This window comes from Meles meles, chromosome 14 (assembly GCF_922984935.1).
Source record: "Meles meles chromosome 14, mMelMel3.1 paternal haplotype, whole genome shotgun sequence".
Taxonomy (NCBI): domain Eukaryota; kingdom Metazoa; phylum Chordata; class Mammalia; order Carnivora; family Mustelidae; genus Meles; species Meles meles.
The window spans coordinates 28,290,547-28,312,042 of NC_060079.1; the positions used below are offsets into that span (position 1 = coordinate 28,290,547).

The 21,496-nt window shown below is 45.1% G+C and overlaps 1 protein-coding gene across 1 annotated transcript in view; it reads left to right on the forward strand.

Annotated features, from left to right (window-relative positions):
- The first annotated feature begins 634 nt into the window (after window positions 1-634).
- Window positions 635-21,496, forward strand: part of ERICH6B (glutamate rich 6B) — a 44,930-nt gene continuing 24,068 nt past the window's right edge. The window contains exons 1-5 of the mRNA XM_046028216.1: window positions 635-965; window positions 10,515-10,563; window positions 13,939-14,117; window positions 18,309-18,386; window positions 19,330-19,368. Of these exons, the coding sequence (XP_045884172.1) occupies window positions 635-965; window positions 10,515-10,563; window positions 13,939-14,117; window positions 18,309-18,386; window positions 19,330-19,368 (676 nt within the window). The remainder of the gene's footprint in view (window positions 966-10,514; window positions 10,564-13,938; window positions 14,118-18,308; window positions 18,387-19,329; window positions 19,369-21,496) is intronic.

Consider the following 21,496-nt stretch of genomic DNA (forward strand, 5'->3'; position numbering starts at 1 on the left):
ATTTGCGAAGGGAACGAAAGGTGGGTGAGGAGTCTGACGAGGCGGGGGGGGGGGCGCCCACACGGCCTCGAGCTTGCGCCTGGCAGACCTCCAACGACACGGCCCTTCGCTGACCACAGGCCGAGGCCCCGGTCCCCATGCCTGTACCACCCACTGGTACCTCTCGCACTGCGCCTGGTACTTTGTGGCTAGAAACCTGTTTGCACACCAGATTTAAAGTTCCTGCAAGACATCCTCTGTCTTGCTTACTGTGGTGATACATAGTTCTTGAAGGATCACTTAAAGTCTTCCCTGATGACATTATCACCAGACACAGAATCACTCCTTCGTTTCATATTGTGCAGTAATTGCAAAGGTGTTGCCGTAGGGTGTGATCTCTCCTACCAGCTCCTTGAGGGTAAAACCCTGTTCCTCCTTCTGTGTGCCTTCTCATGGGCCGCCATGTGCTGATCTGCACACTCAAAAGGCCATCCAAAAACTATTGACTGAAATGAGTGAACAAAAATGGATTTAAAGAAATGTGCGGTGGGAATTACCGACTAATGAGATGCTATTCCTTTCTTGGTTACCAGGACGGTAAATCAACTGCCTGCTGCTGTCTGCTGAAGGGTCTCTTCTGCTTAATGCTGCCCCAATGTCTGCTGGAAGTACTCAGTCCTCGGGAGGAACATCCCCTCTTTTCCTTCCCACAACCTCCCAGTACTCCACACAGACCTTATGTTCCGAGGAAGGAGGTAACGAGGAGGATGAGAATTCAGAGAGAGAGTATCTATCTCCTGAAGACAGTGAGTATCTGGGAGAGGAAATCTATTCCGAGGAAGAGGAGTACCTAGAGGAGGAAAGGTTTCTGAAAGAGAACCCCTATCTGTATGAGACTCCGGGGTTTCTGAAGGAGAGAAAGCATCTGCGGAAGAAAAAGCATCTGGAAGAGACAGAGGATCTTTTGGAAGAGTATCTGGAAGACGGTGAGTGTCTGGAGGAGGGACAGTATCTGAAAGGAAAAGAGGATGTGTGTGAAGGAAAGTGTCAGGGAGGGGATTTGGGGAGGTGAGGGCCCTAAAAGACAGCAACTCTAGTTCACCGCAGAGCCCAGGAACAAAGATCTAACTTGGGATAAAGCCGCAGCTCAGTCTGCCAACCCCCCCGCGGTGGCCCACTCAGGACTGACCGAGCTCTCCTCCCAGCCTCAATGGCCATGCCCCCAAGCAGCGCGCCCACAGAGCAGAGAGGCCTACTGAACAGAAAGCCCCTACTCATGCACAAAACAAACCGAACAGACCCTATAATTTGTGTTTTTTCCTTATTGCACAAGTAATACATGTTTATCGTGGATGTTTGAGAAACTGTATGTAAGAAAAATGAAGAAAGTAACCATCACTACCACCCAGAGAGGCATTCACTTTCACACTTTATATATGTGGGGAGATATATATATATATACACATATATATCCTCCCCAGGCTTTAAAGTCACCTGCTTTTTAAGGTATATTATGCTTTACATATAATAATTTATATATACACAAAATTATAAATAAATATATCTTTAAAAGCAGTTGACATATAATACATATATTACATTCTTACATGAACACATGTAAGAATTCATACTTATAGGAATACATTTCATGTTATTAAATTTTCTACAAATCATTTTAACAGCTACATCACTCTGTATTATATTTGCAAGCCCTAATATTGTTAATCAATTCCTGATTATTATTAATCATTCATTGTTTCTGATGTGGTTTTTGTTACTTTTTCAAACAGCACTTTGCTAAACATCCTTAGGGCTCAATTTTATCAGTGACCTCTAGTTATTTCCCAGAATCCATCCCACAATCTGTTGCTAGGTCAACAGACACTAGTGTGCTTCTCCCAGTGCCCGCGGGGCCCCTGGCATACCTCATCTTTCCCTGGCTGTGAGTATTTGGAGTCACTTCTCTCACCGAGGGCTGACATTTTTCCAATACCATTCCTGCGATCGCCACCTTTTCCTGAAGTTGGGTTTTATTATTTGACTATGGCCTCCTTGTGCCATTGTTAGAGGTGGCTGATTCTCACGTTCTCTGAGGTCTATGTGGTGTCTTCCCATGTGGTGCTGTCATGACGGCAGGGCCATATCCAACTCGGTTCAGAAAGTTAAAAATCCCAGTCATCTGCATCATGACGACACTGACCTAGAAATAGGACAACATTATTTTTCTGGATCTGATTCCATTACCACCTGCAAGCCACTCAGGCAGCTTGAATTTTTAAATCCCAATCTCATTACATACTGCCTTCATCCTAAGAGCTGGCTGTTCTTAGCACTCAACACAGGCATTTACGCCTCTCTTCCTCAAACCAGATGCATCAACCCAGGTTCTTCCTACCCCTGTGGAAGTTTCGCTGGGGCACTGGAGAGGTAATGCCTCTACTGCTGGGAAACTCTCTTTGGTATGTGCCTCTGCCATAAAGCTCCCTCTCAGAATCCTAGTATCCCTGCTGTTGAAATACCGAGTGTAATTCCAATTCTGAAAAATAGCATTTGGGCCATTTCTTTCACACAGTATGAATCAAGCATTCTTAACATGTCCCCTGTATGCACTGGGCCTTTGTAAATATATTACCCACGACAGTGGGACAAATACAGTGCTGTCAAGTGAATGGAACTGTGTATAAAGCAAAAGCTTTGAAAATAAATGCCCTGCTAGCAAAATTTGGAAAGGCACTGAGAAAACTGTAGAGGAATGCTAAAATTCCTTTAAAGGCAACGGAAGAATGTCTTGGTGTGTGAAAACCCAGGGTACCAAGCCACACTTCACAAAACATTAAATTAAGCATTAAATTAAGAAGGGGTCTACAACAGGATTTGGAACCTTTTTTTTTTTTTTAAAGATTTATTTGACAGATAGAGATTACAAGTAGGCAGAGAAGCAGGCAGAGAGAGAGGAGGAAGCAGGCTCCCAGCTAAGCAGAGAGCCCGATGCGGGGCTCGATCCCAGCACCCCGGGATCATGACCTGAGCTGAAGGCAGAGGCTTTAACCCGCTGAGCCACCCAGGTGCCCCAGGATTTGGAACTTTTTAAAAGAATTTACATCAAGATTTCTTAATGTGGAACATTTTGCCAATACCTTTAAGATAGAAATTTGTTGAGCCCTGCGCACAGGAGTGCCTTCCTGACCCCTAGCAAATGCTTAGGACATGCAAACGGAGTCAAGTTCAATTTCATTCATTTCATAAAGTCAGGCACACATGCATGCATGCACCTGCATTTATTTTTAGAAACATCTTTTAGAAACTAATTGGAAGTGGGCCTTAGAAATGACAAGTGGGCTTTTATTGCTTGGGTTGATGGATTAATTGCTAGAGACTAGTGGGGAAGCACTATGTCAAGGAAGATTGTGAGGGCCAATTTCGGCTCAGCAAGAAAGAGAGCCACGAGCACCTAGTGATGCCTGCCACAGGATCAGATGGGGACTGAGGAGTGGGAATGCCATGTATTTGTCTGTTTGGAGGTAGATGTGAGTATATCACAAAGAACACTCTTTCCTTCCCCTCTCAGGAGCTTACCTACCAGAGTTTGAGGGTCAATTCTCTCCCACTTCTTAGGGCATGACCTTGGGTACGTCACTTAACCCCTCTGCATGGTTTTCTTAACTATCAGGGAAATGTCTGTTCATGTCTTCTGCACATTTCTTGATTGGATTATTTATTCTTTGGGTGTTGAGTTTGAGAAGTTCTTTATAGATTTTTGGATACTAGCCCTTTATCTGATATGTCATTTGCAAATATCTTCTCCCATTCTGTCTATTGTCTTCTGGTTTTGTTGGTTGTTTCCTTTGTTGTGCAAAACTTTTGATCTTGATGGAGTCCCAATAGTTCATTTTTGTCCTTGCTTCCCTTGCCTTTGGCAATGTTTCTAGGAAGAAGTTGCTGTGGCTGAGGTCGAAGAGGTAGCTGCCTGTGTTCTCCTCAAGGATTTTGATGGACTCCGGTCTTACATTGAGGTCTTTTATCCATTTTGAGTCTATTTTTGTGTACAGTATAAGGAAATGATTCCGTTTCATTCTTCTGCATGTGGCTGTCCAGTTTTCCCAACACCATTTGTTGAAGAGACTGTTTTTTACCATTGGAGATTCTTTCCTGCTTTGTTGAAGATAAGTTGACAATAGAGTTGAGGGTCCATTTTCTGGGTTCTCTCTTCTATTCCACTGATCTATGTGTCTATTTTTGTGCCAGTACCATACTGTCTTGAGGATTACAGCTTTGTAATAGAGCTTGAAGTCTCAAGTTGTGATGCTGCCAACTTTGGTTTTCTTTTTCAACATTCTTCTGGCTATTTGGGGTCTTTTCTGGTTCCATATAAATTTTAGGATTGTTTTTTCCATTTCTTTGGAAAAAAGTTGATGGTATTTGGATAGGGACTGCATTAAATGATTGCTCTGGGTAACATACACATTTTCACAATATTTGTTCTTCCAATCCATAGGCATGGAATGTTTTTCCATTTCTTTGTGTCTTCTTCAATTTCTTTCATGAGTATTTTATAGTTTTCTGAGTACAGATTATTTTCCTCTTTTGTTAGATTTATTCTGAGGGTATTTTATAGTTCTGGGTGCAATTGTAAATGGGATTGACTCCTTAATTTCTCTTTCTTCTGTCTTATTGTTGGTTTTTAAATTTATTTTATAAATACTTATTAAATATAAGATTTATTTGATATTTAATATTTAATTATTTAATATAAATTTATTTAATATAAGTAAATATAAATATAAAATATTTATTTTATATCCTGACACTTTATTGAATTCCTGCATGAGTTCTAGCAGTTTTGGAGTGGAGTCTTTTGGCTTTTCCAATAAAGTATCCAATACTTTATCCAATAAAGTATCATATCATATCATCTACAAAGAGTGAGAGTTTGACTACTTCTTTGCCGATTCAGATGCCTTTTATTTCTTTTTGTTGTCTGGTTGCTGAGGGTAGGACTTCTAGTACTATGTTGAATAGCAGTGGTGATAGTGGGCAGCCCTGTCTAAGGAGAGTTCCTGACCTTAGGAGAAAGGCTCTCAATTTTCCCCATTGAGAATGATATTCGCTGTGGGTTTTTCATAGATGCCTTTGACGATTTTGAGGTATGTACCCTCTATCCCTACACTGTGAAGAGTTTTGTCATTTCAGAGAATGATATTCGCTGTGGGTTTTTCATAGATGCCTTTGACGATTTTGAGGTATGTACCCTCTATCCCTACACTGTGAAGAGTTTTGATCAAAAAGGGATGCTGTACTTTCTCAAATGCTTTTTCAGCATCTATTGAGAGTATCATATGGTTCTTGTTCTTTCTTTTATTAATGTATTGTATCACATCAATTGATTTTTGGATGTTGAACTAACCTTGCAGCCCAAGAATAAATCCCACTTGGTTGTGGTGAATAATCCTTTTAATGTGCTATTGGATCCTATTGGCTAGTATTTTGGTGAGAATTTTTGCATCCATGTTCATCAGGGATATTGGTCTGTAATTCTCCTTTATGTTTGAGTCTCTGGTTTGGGGATCAAGGTGATGCTGGCCTCATAAAATGAGTTTGGACATTTTCCTTCCATTTCTATTTTTTGGAACAGTTTCAGGAAAATAGGTATTAATTCTTCTTTAAATGTTTGGTATAATTCCCCTGGGAAGCTGTCTGGCCCTGGGCTCTTGTTTTTTGGGGAGATTTTTTGATGACTGCTTCAATCTCCTTACTGGTTATGGGTCTGTTCAGACTTTCTATTTCTTCCTGGTTCAGTTTTGATAGTTTATAGGTCTCTAGGAATGCATCCATTTCTTCCAGACTGCCAAATTTGCTGGTGTATAGTTGCTCATAATATGTTCTTAAATTGTTTGTATTTCTTTGGTGTTGGTTGTGATCTCTCCTCTTTCATTCATGATTTTATTAATTAGGGTCCTTTCTCTGTTCTTTTTGATAAGTCTGGCCAGGAGTTTATTAATCTTGTTAATTATTTCAAAGAACCATCTCCTAGTTTTATTGATCTGTTCTACTGTTCTTTTTGTTTCTGTTTCACTGATTTCTGCTTCGAATTTTATCATTTCTCTTCTCCTGCTGGGTTTAGGCTTTCTTTGCTGTTCTTTCTCCAGCTCCTTTAGGTGTAAGGTCAGGTTGTATATTTGAGACCCTTCTTATTATTTGAGAAAGGCTTGTATTGCTATATACTTTCCTTTTAGGACTGCCTTTGCTGAAAACCAAAGATTTGGAACAGTTGTGTTTTCATTTTCATTTGTTTCCATGAATTTTTAAAATTCTTCTTTAATTTCCTGGTTGACCATTCATTCTTTAGTAGGATGTTCTTTAGCCTCCATGTTTTTGAGATCTTTCCAACTTTCCTTTTGTGGTTGAGTCTTAGCTTCAAAGTACTGTGGTCTGAAAATATGCAGGAAATGATCCCAGTCTTTTGGTACTGGTTGAGACCTGATCTGTGACCCAGGATGTGATCTATTCTGCAGAATGTTCCACATGCACTAGAGAAGAATGTGTATGCGGTTGTTTTGGGATGGAATGTTCTGAATAGATCTGTGATGTCTATCTTGTCCTGTGTGTCATTTAAAGCCCTTATTTCCTTGCTGATCTTTTGCTTAGATGATCTGTCCATTTCAGTGAGTGGCATGTTAAAGTCCCCTACTATTATTTTATTATTGTCTATGTGTTTCTTTGATTTTGTTATTTATTGGTTTATATAATTGGCTGCTCCCATGTTAGGGACATAAATATTTAAAATTCTTAGATCTTCTTGTTGGACAGATCCTTTAAGTATGATATAGTGTCCTTCCTCATCTCTTATTATAGACCAGCTTAAAATCTAATTTATCTGGTATAAGGATTGCCACCCCAGCTTCCTTTTGATGTCCATTAGCATGGTAAATGGTTTTCCACTCCCTCATTTAAAATCTGGAGGTGTCTTTGGGTCTAAAATGAGTCTCTTGCAGACAACATATCAATGGGTATTGTTTTTTTATCCAATCTGTTACCCTGTGTCTTTTGATTGGAGTATTAGGTCATTTACATTCAGGGTAACTATTAAAAGATATGAATTTAGTGCCATTGTATTGCCTATAAGGTGACTGTTAGTGTATATTGTCTCTGTTCCTTTCTGGTCTATGTTACTTTTGGTCTCTCTCTTTGCTTAGAGGACCCCTTTCAATATTCCCTGTAGGGCTGGTCTGGTGTTTGGAAATTCTTTTAGTTTTTGTTTGTCCTGGAAACTTTTTATCTCTCCTTCTATTTTCAATGACAGCCTAGCTGGATATAGTATTCTTGGCTGCATATTTTTCACATTTAGTGCTGAATATATCATGCCAGTCCTTTCTGGCTGGCCAGGTCTCTGTGGACAAGTCTGCTGTCAATCTAACACTTCTACCATTGTATGTTACAGACCTCTTGTCCTGAGCTGCTTTCAGGATTTTCTCTTTGTCTTTGAGACTTGTAAGTTTTACTATTAGATGACAGGGTGTGGACCTATTTTTATTGATTTTGAGGGGGGTTCTCTGTGCCTCCTGGATTTTGATGCCTATTTCCTTCCCCAAATTAAGGAAGTCTCTACTATAATTTTCCCCATTATACCTTCTGCCCCCCTCTCTTCTTCTCTGGGATCTCAATTATTCTAATATTGTATCATCTTACAGTATCACTTATCTCTCAAATTCTCCCCTCATGATCCAGTAGTTGTTTATCTTTTGCTCAGCTTCTTTATTCTCCATCATTTGGTCTTCTATATCACTAATTCTCTCTTCTGCCTCATTTATCCTAACATTTAGAGCCTCTCATTTTTTATTGCACCTTATTAATAGCCTATCTGATTTTGACTTGGTTAGATTTTACTTCTCTAGAAAGGGATTCTCTAGTGTCTTCTATGCTTTTTTTCAAGCCCAGCTTGTATCTTTATAATCGTCATTCTGAACTCTAGTTCTGACATCTTACTAATGTCCATATTGACTAGGTTCCTGGCAGTCAGTACTGCTTCTTGTTCTTTTTTGGGGGGTGAGTTCTTCCATTTTGTCATTTTGTCAGAGAAGAATAGAGGAATGAGAGAACACAATGCCAAAAGGGTAACAACAACCCCAGAAAAAATACACTAAACCAATCGGAAGAGACCCAAAACTGGGGGAAAGGAAAGGGGGAAGAAAAGAGTATGATCAAGCTGATGAATAGGACAGAGCCACACACTAGATTTTGGGTGTATTTTGATCTGTTAGAAGAAACTGCAAATAAACAAACAAACAACAACAACAACAAACAGAATGTGACCAGGCAGGAGACTAGAACAGAGCCATATGCTAGATTTAGGTATATTTTGGTCTATTAGAAGAAACTGTATCCCAAAATTTTAAAGAAAGAAAAACTTATACAAAACATAAGGTTAAATACAATGAAGAGATAGAATATGACTATAAAAATGAAAATTAAAAAGATTTTTTTAAAAGGTGTTGATAAGATACAATATTGGTTAAAATAGGAAAGAGGAAAAACAAAAAAAAGTAGAAAAAGAAAATTCAAAAATTTAACTTTGAAAAACTAAAGAATCATGGGAAAAAAGCAAGAATTCTATGTGCTGTATTCCTCTAGCTCTTGAATTCCGCAGTTCTCATTGATCAGTGAACTTGGTCTTGTCTGGATGTCCTTGATGATCTTCTGGGGGGAGGAGCTCTTGCAGTGATTCTCAAATGTCTTTGCCTGAGGAGGAATTGCACCAACCTGGCCAAGGGCCAGGCTAAGTAATCTGTTCTGTTTTGCTCTCAGAAGCTTTTGTTCCCTGAATGCTTCCATAGAGTTTTGGAGGACAGGAATGAAGATGATGGCCTCCCATCTCTGGCCCATATGAGCCAAGAGCTCAGGGCCCCACACCTCAATATGCCCTCAGAGAAAAGCAGTCCATCATTCCTGTCTCCCTGGTCTCCAGCCCCAATCCAAGCTCACCCAGCCTGAGACTGAGCATTTCTATCTCTGATGCATGGCCCGGTTTGGAGTCTCCAAACCCAGCAGATTCCTGCCGCGTGCTCCCGCACCACTCCTTCTGGTGAAAGAAGAGGGGGTGTCTCCCCAGATCCACCAGTTGTGAGGTCCTGGATCAAAGAGCAGTGGCTGACTGTGCCTCAGATCACAGTCTATGGTAAGCCTGAGCTGAGAGCCCACTCCTCAGCTCCGTCTCCGTAGCCAGCTTCCCTGCTCCAAAATGTGGCAGCTCTGCCGCACTCAGGCACCCCTACTTTTTTTGTGACTCCGAGGGTCACTGTCCCAGCAAGGGCTCCACCATCCTCTTAGCCCCGGAGCAACGTCCCTCCATGGAGAAGACTTCTAAAAGTTCTGATTTTGTGCTCCGCTGCTCTAACCATTGCCAGGAGCTGGCTCATGGAGGCTCTACCCCCTGCAGTCTATCTTCTGGTATATCACCTCAGATTCACTTCTCCGTGCATCCTACCTTCCAGAGAGTGGTCACTTTTGTTCATAGAATGGCTGCTATTCTTTTCATTGACGTCCTGTTGAGTTCGTAGGTGTTCAGAATGGTTTGTTAACTATCCAGCTGAATTCCTGGGACCAGACAAAATTTAGGTCTCCTACTCCTCCACCATCTTCTGTATTTTACTTTTGTAACAGAATTGTGACTTCAATATTTGCCCATATTGGTTAACCATTGTAGATATCATTTTAAGAGCCAAGTAATATTCCTCAATAATATTTTGTGTCACGGATGAACTGTGGATAAGTATAAGTGTTGAACATTTAAGTTCCAAATTTCAATTTGTGGTTCTCATTTCTTGGCTACTTCCACTGGGCTGGGCTCTATTATTAGAATTGATGGTTTATTCTCTCCCAATTGTACATTAAATTCTTGATATATGATTCAAGGCAAATAGATGATTAAATGACACAAACAGAGTTTTTGAAATGAAAACTCATTTAAAAATATTTAGATCCTCTGAGCCTCTGTTACCTCTTCTGTACAGATATCCTTCATCTCATGACATAGCAAGGCTTCTGTGATAACCCAAAGATTAACAAAGCAAACTTGAATTTCCAAAATCCATGATTTTATGAAAATTACCTTCTTGAGTTCTCGTTGACTTTATAAAACTTTATCTTGTAATTTCTTTTTTTTTTTAGATTTTTTATTTATTTATTTGACAGACAGAGATCACAAGTAGGTGGAGAGGCAGGCAGAGAGAGGAAGGGAAAGCAGGCTCCCCGCCGAGCAGAGAGCCCGACGCGGGGCTCGATCCCAGGACCCTGGGATCATGACCCGAGCCGAAGGCAGCGGCCCAATCCACTGAGCCACCCAGGCGCCCCTATCTTGTAATTTCTAAGGGAAACCATTAAGAGAGAATACTAATAAAAAGTAAAAATAGAGGAATTCTATAAACTGGGGCCTCTCTACCCCAACTCCAGCATCACGTACTTAACAACACATTTTTAAATAGAAAAAAAAGATACCTTCTTTTTTTCCCAATATTGTCTTTCTGTTCTTTTTCCAATAGAATTCAAGATTACTTCTTCATATCAAACCCTGCCTCATCTTATCTCAAGGTAATGGTTTCCTTTTTGGACAAATCCAGGCTTGATGATGATGCTGCAGGAGCCTTTGCAGTCCCAGGATGGGAATGGGGGGTGGGTGGTGTGGAGGTACAGGGTTCAGGCTCCCTGAACCCTGAGGAAGGAGGGATTCAGGTTGGAGTATCTCCGGGAGTCACACAGAAAGGACCTCCCGCCACTGTCCCCTCTGCCACCAGCTACTCACAGGGTGAGGGACGGGTCCAAGATCCAAGTCTGGGGTACCCAGAACTATAGAGATGAAAGAATAAGAGCTATCTGAGTCTGCAGAGAAGGTCTCAACCAGGGAAAGAGAGCAAGGGGCTTGTGGCCATGCTCGCGGTGAACAGAGGGATGAATGCCCAAATGAGAGTTGCCATCTTCCTTACTCAGTCATGTTCCCAAGGTCTCAGTCAGCCTTCAGTGAGCACTCATACAGGGTCTGGCACATGCAAGACGGTCACTAACAAACCTACGGAATAAATGAGTCTGCCTCCTATGCGCTCAGCTCTGTAGAAACCAAGGTGAGGGGTACTCCAGACTTCCAACTCACAGACCTCATCCCTGTATCTCATCCCCTACACCCCCTCCCCCGAGAGTGACTACGGAGCATGTGTATCCACTCATGAGGCGTGTTGGCACTGGATACGAAGAAAGCACAAGGCCAGTTTGGTTATGGTGAGAAACTGGGATGGGATCCCTGCTCTGCTGCATGGGCAAGCAATAGGCTGCTACTTGAGGGCCACCCCTCAGCCCGGTGAGGCCAGCCCCCATCGCTGCTCTCCACCGCCCCTGAGCTCCATGCTTCACACTCCTGGGGGCTCAGCAACATGGATCAGATGGTGCCCCCAATGAGCCAACACATAAGAGGCAATGGCTCTCTGGAGGCCCCTTCACCTCAGTCACGGACACCCACAGCATAGGAAGCAACACGGCCATGAGCGCGGGAAGGTCCATGACTGAGAACAGGGGCTCAGGAGCCAGACCACTCAGGTTTGAATCTCAGCCAGCGGCATGCCATTGGGCACACACATTCTCTGTGCCCTGGGTTCTTCACTGGTGAAACGGGGACAGGAAGAGTTTCAGCCTCATGAGGCTGTGGTGGGGACTCGATGAGTATTAGCTCATGGGGCTCCCTGAGAGCAAAGGTTCAGGACATGCTATGGGTCACTGTTAGTCCCGCTCCTGCTCCCTGCAAGCCATCACATGGAAACTTAGCAGGCAGAGAACAGGAGTCGTGATTCTGGGTCGGCTTCATTCCAAACATAGGCACCCATCCAATCCTTTATTCACATTCCAGCTGAGTGGCTTTCCTGTCACGGAGGAGTTCACGGGGATCAGAGAGGCTCTGGATTTGTCTGACACCAGGTTACTGAGAGACAGAACCTACAAACCACGTTAGGCAAAAAGTGTACACTCCTATTTGTTTGTTAGGCAGGGAGCGGGAAAAGGGAACAGGTCCAGGTCAAGCGTTTCATGGGTCCCTTATAAACAGGAAGGCTCCCTCTCCCACTCTCATACACATGCACAGAAGTTCCCCCCGGCACACACCAGGCCCCTTCCCCTCTATGAAACAGCTGAAGAAGCAGGACTGGAACCATCCAATCTCCCCAGGATCCCACACCCTTTCATTGCAGATGGGGCAGGAAGTTGGCACTCGGCCCAGGTAGACCAGAACCCCAGTCCTGCTTTCATAGGTGCCCCCAGAAAACCCCATGTCCCAGCCCAAGGTAGATGAGGCAGGGAGGATGCTGAATAAATGTGCATGAAGATGGCTATGACCAGATAGGCCCACCGTTACCTTAAATGTGATCTCTCGGTATGTTTGGCAGCTCTGACTTCTCAAAGTCCTTTCATGGAGATTTGCATGACCTCTTTGGGTCCCAGAGAGTACCTGGTAAATGAGGTAGGACTTGCATTATCCCCTTAGAAGGACAGAGCTCAGGAGAGTCTCCTGATCTGGCCCTGAGGCCTGGAAGAGGGCAAGAGTTGAAGTTGTCTAAAGAGCATACCAGTGTCTACTAGTTCTTGATCCCTGTGGTCACCTGATCTAGGATCCGCCATCTTACCCACTTGGCCCGATTACCCCTTTTCCATGGTACATCCTGAGATATACCAGGACAGAGTCATCATGAGAGAACAGAGAACAGAGCCACCATGCCCTTGCCACACGTTGGCACAGACCCAGGCCTTCCCATGTGTCCCTTGGAAGTGACACAAGATATTCTTGTAAGTCCCACAGATGCTGAGCCTCCCAGGGAGAGCAAGCAGCCCCTTCTTCTCTGCCTCAATCTCTTTGCCTTCAGCTTCAGGCTGCAGACCCTCACCTGCTCCCTGTCCCTCTGGGCATGGGGGGGGTGGACACTGACCCATGCAGGGAACAGGCCCATCTCTGAAGGGCCACTGCACTGCTCCCCTCACCAGTAAGAACAGCAGCAGCCAAGAATGCACTTGCCCGCTCTCACTTTGTTCTCCCTGGCAGGGACCTGTAGGGGAGGTATGATTATCAAAAAGGTGCAGAAACATTCAACAGTTACCCAAAGTTACTCCTCTACAGTGCAGGAGCCAAGATTTCAGCTGGTGTCACTTGACACCAAAGTCTGTGTTTTTTCTACCAAACATAGACAGCGCCCATTTATATGGCAGGCATTTTCCCTTATCCTTGTCTCTGCCATTTCAGCCAGTTTACATGAGAGGACTTCAGGGCTGAAACCCCCCAAAGACTGCTCTCATCCCTTTGAATGACAGATTTGTTGCCCCCAGCTAAAAGCCAAAAATTCCTGAAGAAGAACACAGTGTGGGTCTGTGTGTTGGGGTCGTCCCTTTGGATCTTAAGCTACCAGATGGCAGGGCGTCTGCCTCAGAACCAATGCTCTGTCATCAGGCCCTTTCTCTATAATGGTGGTATTTGTAGTGGGCAGACTAGAGGGGACAGACCTCGGTGCTTGATTTTAAGCTGCTGTAGCATCTACTCTGGTATTTTTCCCACTCTACCTGAGGCAGCGGTAAGGTAGGAAGGGCCACTGGGATGGGCAGGGCTGTGTACCACAAAGGATGGAGAATGTTCCAGAACATTAGACTGTCAGTTATGGAAGCCTGGGCCATTCACCTTTGAAGGCATCCAGAGAGCCTTTTCCAGTAAACGAAGTGGCAGTTGGCAATGTGGGGTTCTGCTGCCCAAAATGGCACAGGGGCCTATTCACCATTACTAACTTGCTGGTCCCTTCTCACCTGTGACATCCACCATCTGGGGCAGGCAGAGTCTGCAGGAGCTGGAGAATAGCCACCCCACCATCCCCGCAGCCCATCGCCCCAGTGCCTAACCTGGTCCCTGCCTGGAAGTTGAGCTACCCGTGTGCTCACCTCTGACAGGAGCTCAGCAACCAACCCTTACGAGGAGACCATGCTCTTCTCTGTCCCACCTTCCATCTCTGAACTTCCCTGTGAGATTCCGTACGATGACATAAGGCCTTCTACTTCATACATGCAGCAAGACAGAGAACTTCTGGCCTGGCAAGACCGGAGCACGCAGACAGAATGGATCTATGAGAGTAAGTGGGGGATGGGGAACTGCACCCTGCGGCCCATCACATGGGGGGGCGGGGCGGGGGGGGATGCATTCCATGGGTGTGAAATATCACCGTTTGTCTATTGCCTCTCATGCTAATGCTATACAACTACTTCCTGTGCCATTCGAAGTGGTGTTTTAGGTAAGAAGTTAAGATCCTCTCCTAGCCCAGCTCCCCCCTTCCTCCACCCCAGAGTCCCCCTCAGGGAAACATCAGCAAAGGGCTGAAACAAATACCTTTTCCAGTCTTTCCTTCTCTTTTCATTAGTCTTCTTGTTCCTGCTCTATGGGAACATGGGCCCCATTTCCCTCAGGGACACAGGCCATTACCTTCCCAGATTACAGACGGGTTCCTTGGGGTGATGGGCTGTATCCAGATGGTCGCATGGATGGTGGCAAGTGGGACTGTGTCTCAGCAGGCAGTCAAAGCCGGCCCCGATTCCGAAGGGGCCAAAATCATCTGTAGCTTGAACTTTTGGAGCCACAACTGGGAGGCACTCAAGAGAGAGTGTGGCAAGATTGCATTGAGAATCTTAATCCTCTACCCAATTAAGCCCAAAGTCCCCTCACCCTCAGATCCTGGGATGCAAGACGGAGCAGCACTGCTTACCATTATTAATAATTTAAATCCTGCCTTCGTGAGATTGATCCATCACGGGTTCACGGATTCATTTCACAGCTGTAGTCATGGCAGCGGTAAATTAGAGCACCCCCCGCAACCTCACTTCCCTGCCCACACCCGTGCCTGCTCTATTTTGTAGCTCGAATGTGGTTCCATGGAATTAGGTGCCAGAAACCCGATGAGGGAGGGGGCAGAGGCAGAGGGCAGGCCCACACAAGCCAGGAGCTCAGCTGCATGGGCAGCCCAGGAGAAGGACTTTACAGGCGAAATCAGTTCATGTGGGACTTTTGTCAGCATGTGTGTTCCGGTGGGGCCCTGAGAACTGGAACCATTTCAAAGTCAATAAGCGTGACAGCTGGGGAAAATCCGAGCATTTATCTAAATATTCATAAACAGGATTCTAAAAGTCATTTACTGGGTAATAGCCTGTAAAGCGCTGGTGCTAAGCTTGAATGGATGTGGGGGGGATGATGGAGAGAAGAAGGTTGGAATGAAGAAATGGGGGGCCCCAGAGCCCATTTATCCCCCTGTGGGCCCACCTCCAGAGAGGCAGCCTCCAGCGGTCAGTTTCGTTTGACCTGTTTGTTCACGATCCTTTTGGTCCCTAAGCTTAATTTCCAAAGCAGGTCATGTCTGCAGCTCACTGGGGTTTTAAGCACTCTGCATATTTGGTCTGGAGGGGCGTGTTTTGCAGCTAAGTGTCTTTCTAGGCCTGAGTTCCTTGGAGCCAACACATGGTTAGTGCTTAGTAAAAGTCTAGCCACCCGCAGAAAATGCCGACTGATCAAGTATCGCGACAGGGGTGGCCTGGACCGAAGGTGTGCTCTGTCAGAGCCTCTGAGCCACCGTCACACCCCAGGGTCCTGCAGTTATGTGAGGGGACAGTGGGTAGCAAAGAGATTGAAACACAAGGAAAAACAAGCAATTCTCTAAAATTCATAGAGGTTTTTCTTTCCCTTTCTGCCTTTGGTCTGTCCTTTGGAGGGCATTGGTAATAGTCAGGCGAACCTTGCCTCTGACATATACACGATTGTGTCTGGGCAACAGAATGGGGCAAACAGATGACAAAGATACTTCCATATGAATGTTAAAGAGTTGTAAGAGGAAAAACCCAGGAAGGATGGAGCTCCAGGAAAGTAGAAGGTCTCAAAACCACATCCAGAGGCGAGAGAGGAAGATCACGTGGGGAAAGCGATATGAAGGGGTGGGGGGATGGAGGAAAGACAGTCCTTCTGCAGCTGGAATACAGAACCCTGAAGACTTCCCAGCAGGATAGATGCAAAAAGGAATCTGCTTTCAGCCCAGGGCAGAAGCCACCCATCCACTTGGTGGAGAAACACAGACAATCAAGGCAAAAGCAATCCAAAACGCTGGCTGTGGGGGGTTGAGGGCCCGTGAGAATAGCAGAGATGAGAGCAGGCATAGATATTGCCATGCACCCTCATTGCCTGTAAGGATGCAGATTTCCAGCCTTACCAGGGCTCCTGTCTACATGCTTAATGCCATCCCCAGAGGACTCCTAGGCACAGGAACATCGGAGAACCAGAGAACCTCGAGTGTAGGATGAATTTCATGGGTCCTAGGTGTCTTATTTTTAAAGCATTTGTTAATTATGGGATTGCTCAACCCCAGCGGGCTAGAAACAGCATTTTACATGGCAGGGTCCTTCTCAACCAGTAAGACCTTGAACTGAATATGGAGGGAAAACACCCAAGTAAATCCTTGAAACCTATTACTACACAGAGTGGCAGCTCTGATACGGAAGGAATGCTAAAGGCACCAGAAATGCCTCGTGACCTATGTAAGGAAGTGTTCCGAAGGAGGACCAGAAAGACAATTTATGGCCTCAGGGGTCTACCTATCCAGGCACAGAGCAGGGTCATAAAGAACTACAGAAGTTCTAACACAGAGCATTCTACCTGTGACTGTAAAAATCCTCAAGACTCAGTGCCGGGCACATAGTAAGTGCTTATAAATATTTATTAAATACTTGCCAAATTGTTGTTGAACCCTCATCTGATTCGAGATCAGGCATGGGGATGAGAGGGCGTGTCCTACTCCCAAGTCCGGTTGGGAAGAGGGTTGCGTATAGAAATACACCCACAAAGAGACTCTACATGTCTAGAAATGTAGGTGAGGATAGACAGAGGAAGGAAGTGCTGTCGGGGGCACAGTTTGCTTCGAGCCACCTGGTCAGATGGAGGAGAGTGTTGGAGGACTCCCAACAGTGCAAACTGACGTTCGTGCAGTTTCCTGCCACGGACTCGGATTTTGAAAGATTACACACAGAGGTTAAGAAAAAAAATGATAAAGTTACGTGTGATAAAGGTAGGAAAGTGGCTCAAGCCTTAAGAATAGTGCCAGAAGAGGCGCGAATGGCTGGCTCAGTCCATTAAGCATCCGACTCTTGGTTTTGGCTCAGGTTGTGATCTTGGGGCTGTGAGATGGGGTCCCGAGGCAGGCTCCATGCTCAGCCAGGAGTCAGCTTGGGATTCTCTCTCCCCCTCCCCCTGCTCATGCGTGCTCTCTAAATAAATAAATAAAATCTTAAAGTGCAGTGCAGAAGCATGATTCAGAGAAAGTCAGGTTCTTCAGTTCCTATTTAATTTTGACTTTACTGTGAAAGAAAATGGTCTCCCGACTGAAATGGGTACAACTGAATTAGGCAAGAGATAGCCGAAACAAAAGACTATTGAGAAGAGAGAAGGGAATGGTAAATGCTGTGCCCTGCCTCAGATAAAATACCGCCCAGAGTGTCCAGAGAGTGAGAGTAGCTTAATCACGTTTATGGTTTCTGGGGAACTGGGAAATTAGTCTGGGGCCAATTTGGGGCAAATATTGAGAGCAGAAGGACCACAAGAAACCAGTGTAAGATCAATAAGAATAAATCAAATCATACTGGCTTTAGGTCACTTTTTTGGACAAAGTTCATAGATAAGGGAACAGGGATAACCCAGTAGACCCAAATTCCACAATGGGTTCATTTTCAACGCCTTCCTGATGCTGCTGTAGACAAGATAGGGAAATATTAGGTGGATGCTTATGGAAGATGCTAGAAGGATAACTGTTGAATAACCACCCAGAGACGCTGTTAAAAGATCAGAGTCAAACCCGTTTCCAGTGGGGAGACCCAGGGCTCTGTCCAACACAACATTTTTTCACAGACCTGGACACAGATGTAGGAGGAGTATTTATATTTGCAGATGACCTGAAGCTTCAGGCCTCTGCTTTTTCACCACTGGTCTGCCACTTCCTGCTCTGAAGACTGGTGTCCCTAGGGTGTGTGCACAAATGCATTTAGGGAGGGGGGGGTGGGGGGAAGTGCAGAAAGGAACAGGGACTATAGAATTCCAGTAAGTTAACAAAACTAAAGAGGAGAGCCAGGGGACCCACCCAGTACTTGGCCTCGGTGACCTCCAAGCCGCTCCTCACCTCTGTGGATCAGCCTTGGGCACCAAGGAAGACCCTCAGGTCCAAAATGTCTGCTATGAACCCCCTGGAAAAGGGGAGGTTAAAATCGCTAAGTGGTTGCCTTCTTCTGTCTTCTAACAGCACCTGTAAAACCAAAAACGAAAACTGAACAAGAAATGTCAATAACCACGTTCCCCTCTTTAAAGTCCAGTTCAGAAGGTATTTACATTTTATAATTTGATGATGATTTTAAATGACGTGTGAAAGTTGCCAATCTACCCACGAGAAGGTAAGCAAAACAGAATCAGCCTGCTCCCAGCCAGAGAGAGACCTCCTTTTGACCATTTTAGACTAAAACCATCTTAACTAAGGCCTGTGATTAAGGTATTATTTCCAGGGCTTCATGCAGGGCTTAGGGCTCAGGGAAGAAACTGAGCCAAAGGGTCAAAGGGCTTTCAAATGTGAATTAAAGTTGAATTTTGAAGAAGGAGGAAATAGTATTCACCACTGGAATTATAGAAGGAAAGATAATAGGTTACCCATTCTCAGTTTATTCCAAGGATACTTACTGTATACCTACTGACACTTATTGTACACCTACTGCATACGGGGCAGGACATAAGATGGACAAAACCATCACATCCTCTGACAGAGGGTAGCCGTGCTTGTAGTGAGCAGAGCAGAACACACAGAGTCCTATGTTGTACTCGGAACTTAAATTCTAATGCGCAAGATGAAATATGAACAAAGGGAGGGAAGTCAATATTTGTTGACTGTTAAGCAACAAGCCTCAGACCGCTGAAGATTATGGAAGCTACTTATCCCAAAACACATGATCTCCACCTTGTCTCCCCACTATTTAGGACATCCTTTTTAAATTGATTCCCTTGGGCACCAAAAGGTTCAGATAAGGGGTGTCTGGGTGGCTCAGTCAGGTGAGCGTCTGCCTTCTGCTCCAGTCATGAACCCCAGGGTCCTGGGATTGAGTCCCACATCGAGCTCCCTGCTCAGCAGGGAAGCTGTTTCTCCCTCGCCCTCTGCCCTCACCCCGCCTCCCCACTCCCGCCACTTGGGCTCTTTCTCTCTGACAAATAAACTCTTAAAAGTCCCCATAATTTCACCATACCATATCCTATTAATAACTGCTCTTATTATATTTCAGTGTATGTTATCCCTGACGTGTCTCACAGGGAAGAAAATGGTAAGCACCTAAAATAATATTTCCAAAGATCTCTGTTCCCTGCAGAGTGTACTGGGCTGGGGATAGTGCCCCAGGTGGGTGGGTCTCTTGCTGGTCCAGCTTGCACCGAGTCCTAGAGAGGAATTAGGGACATGCTGGGCATATAGCCTCTGAACTTGGATGGGCTTCGCTGTCCTTTCCTGAAGAAGAGGGATAGAATAAAAAAGAGAGAGGGTCTCTGGAGCAAGACGGAATGACCTGGGACAGAAATTCATCTCTATATTCAAGAGCTCTGGTCTAGGGAGCCCCACATTTGAAGAAGGTCTGGGCCACCTAAGGTCTAGGCAACAGGGCTTGATTGGGATGCAAGGGCCCCTCCAAACAGACTTATCCAACGGCACCTTGGAAGGGAATAAATTGGCACCCCTACAAATGGCACTTTAGAGGCTTTTAATTCTTTATTAAGGAGGGCCTAACTGAATCCTATGAAAAGAAAAGAGAGAATTCTTAAGTGGCAAAATCCCATCTTACACCTATCATTCCATAAGCCAAAAGCCCCACAATAAACCAGGCCCATCTTATTAGAAGACAACTTAGGGACTACAATCTCTTGTATTCCAGCATGGTGGGAGCCGAGGGGAGGATCAAGTCTCACACACACAGGTGGCTTAATAAATGAGCTCTCAGATTCTAGATAATGCATCCCACCCAGTGCCCACCACCTCCAGATGGGAAATGATCAAGAGAATTTTCTTCATCTTATCCCATTCCCAGGGAGAGTTTAGAGCCATGCTGCTCAAACTTTAAAGTACAGAATGATCACCTAGGGGAACACCTGGGTGGCTCAGTGGGTTAAGTGTCTGCCTTTGGCTCAGGTCATGATCCAAAAGTCCTGGAATCGAATTCCGCAACAGGCTCTCTGCTTCTCCCCCTGCCTGCAGCTCGCTCTGCTTGTGCTCCCTCTCTCAGACAAATAAATAAAATCTTGAAAAAGAATGACCACCTGGGGATCTTGTTGAAATGCAGATTCTAACTCAGTAGGTCTGTATTTCTCACAAGCTCCCAGCAGCAGCTGCTACTGTTGCTGAACCATGAACCACACTTTGAGTAGTAAGATTTGAGAACAACTTAATAGATCTGTGCCCATAACAAGCACCAGACCAGCCAAGCCCTCCACCCGCCTGTGGAGGCTAAAAAGGAATTTACTACAGGAAAGGTGGCGGAGGTGAAATGGGACAGTCACCTCTGTGTGCCTATGTGTCAACGGTGCTGGCTTGTTCTTCAGAGATGGCCCCAAGGCCAGCCCAATACTCCCTCTCCCGCCCTTTCCTTATCTGCCCCACAGGGCTGACACACATTGCTCAAACACCTCTCCCAAATTCGGGAACCACGGTTCTGCCAGGAAGAACCATTAGAAGAAAGGCACTGACTGGATGGAGAAAAATTTAAGATTTGTTCTTGATCAGATGCAGAGAAGACACACCGTACATGAGGGAATGGGGGACGCCTGGCGTTTACCTACGGTAGTGCTCTGGCGCGCCATCCTGAAGACGAGCCTGACTGTTCCCATGACACAGAGGAGGGGCCCAGAGTGCCAAGGGGCTGGGGGACACCACTCAAGGGCCTGTCACTTCCCCCACCTGTAGAGTCACTTCATGGGAAGATAACGATCTCACGAGAACAAAGGGAGAGGTTGAGAGAAATCACCAAAGGAAAAATTAATGAGGCAGAAAGCTTTTCCTTTTCGTTCAGCCACAGGTATGACAATGACTGCATATTTACTGCGCTTGTCCTGACACGTAGACAGTGCCCACTGATGTTAATAAGGTTAATTATGATGTTGAATCGAACACGTCTCAATGGTGCTCTTCAGTATCCAGGACTGCCGGGTCACCTTCTTCCCTTGAAAAACACCTAGTCTGGGTTCCCTCCAATTAACTATGTGTTATTCAATAAAGCCTATTAAAACAGGCAATCACAAATGATGAGGGTCTGCGGAGCTAATAGGTCCAGAGCCAGACTCTTGCTCCCAATTGAGGGCAGGCACTTACTCGAAAATAATCTCACGTGGGAGGTGCTGCCCCTCAGCCGGTCCAGACCCGTTCTCCCAATTTCTTCCCCTCTCCTCCCCAGTGACACCCAAGAGGAA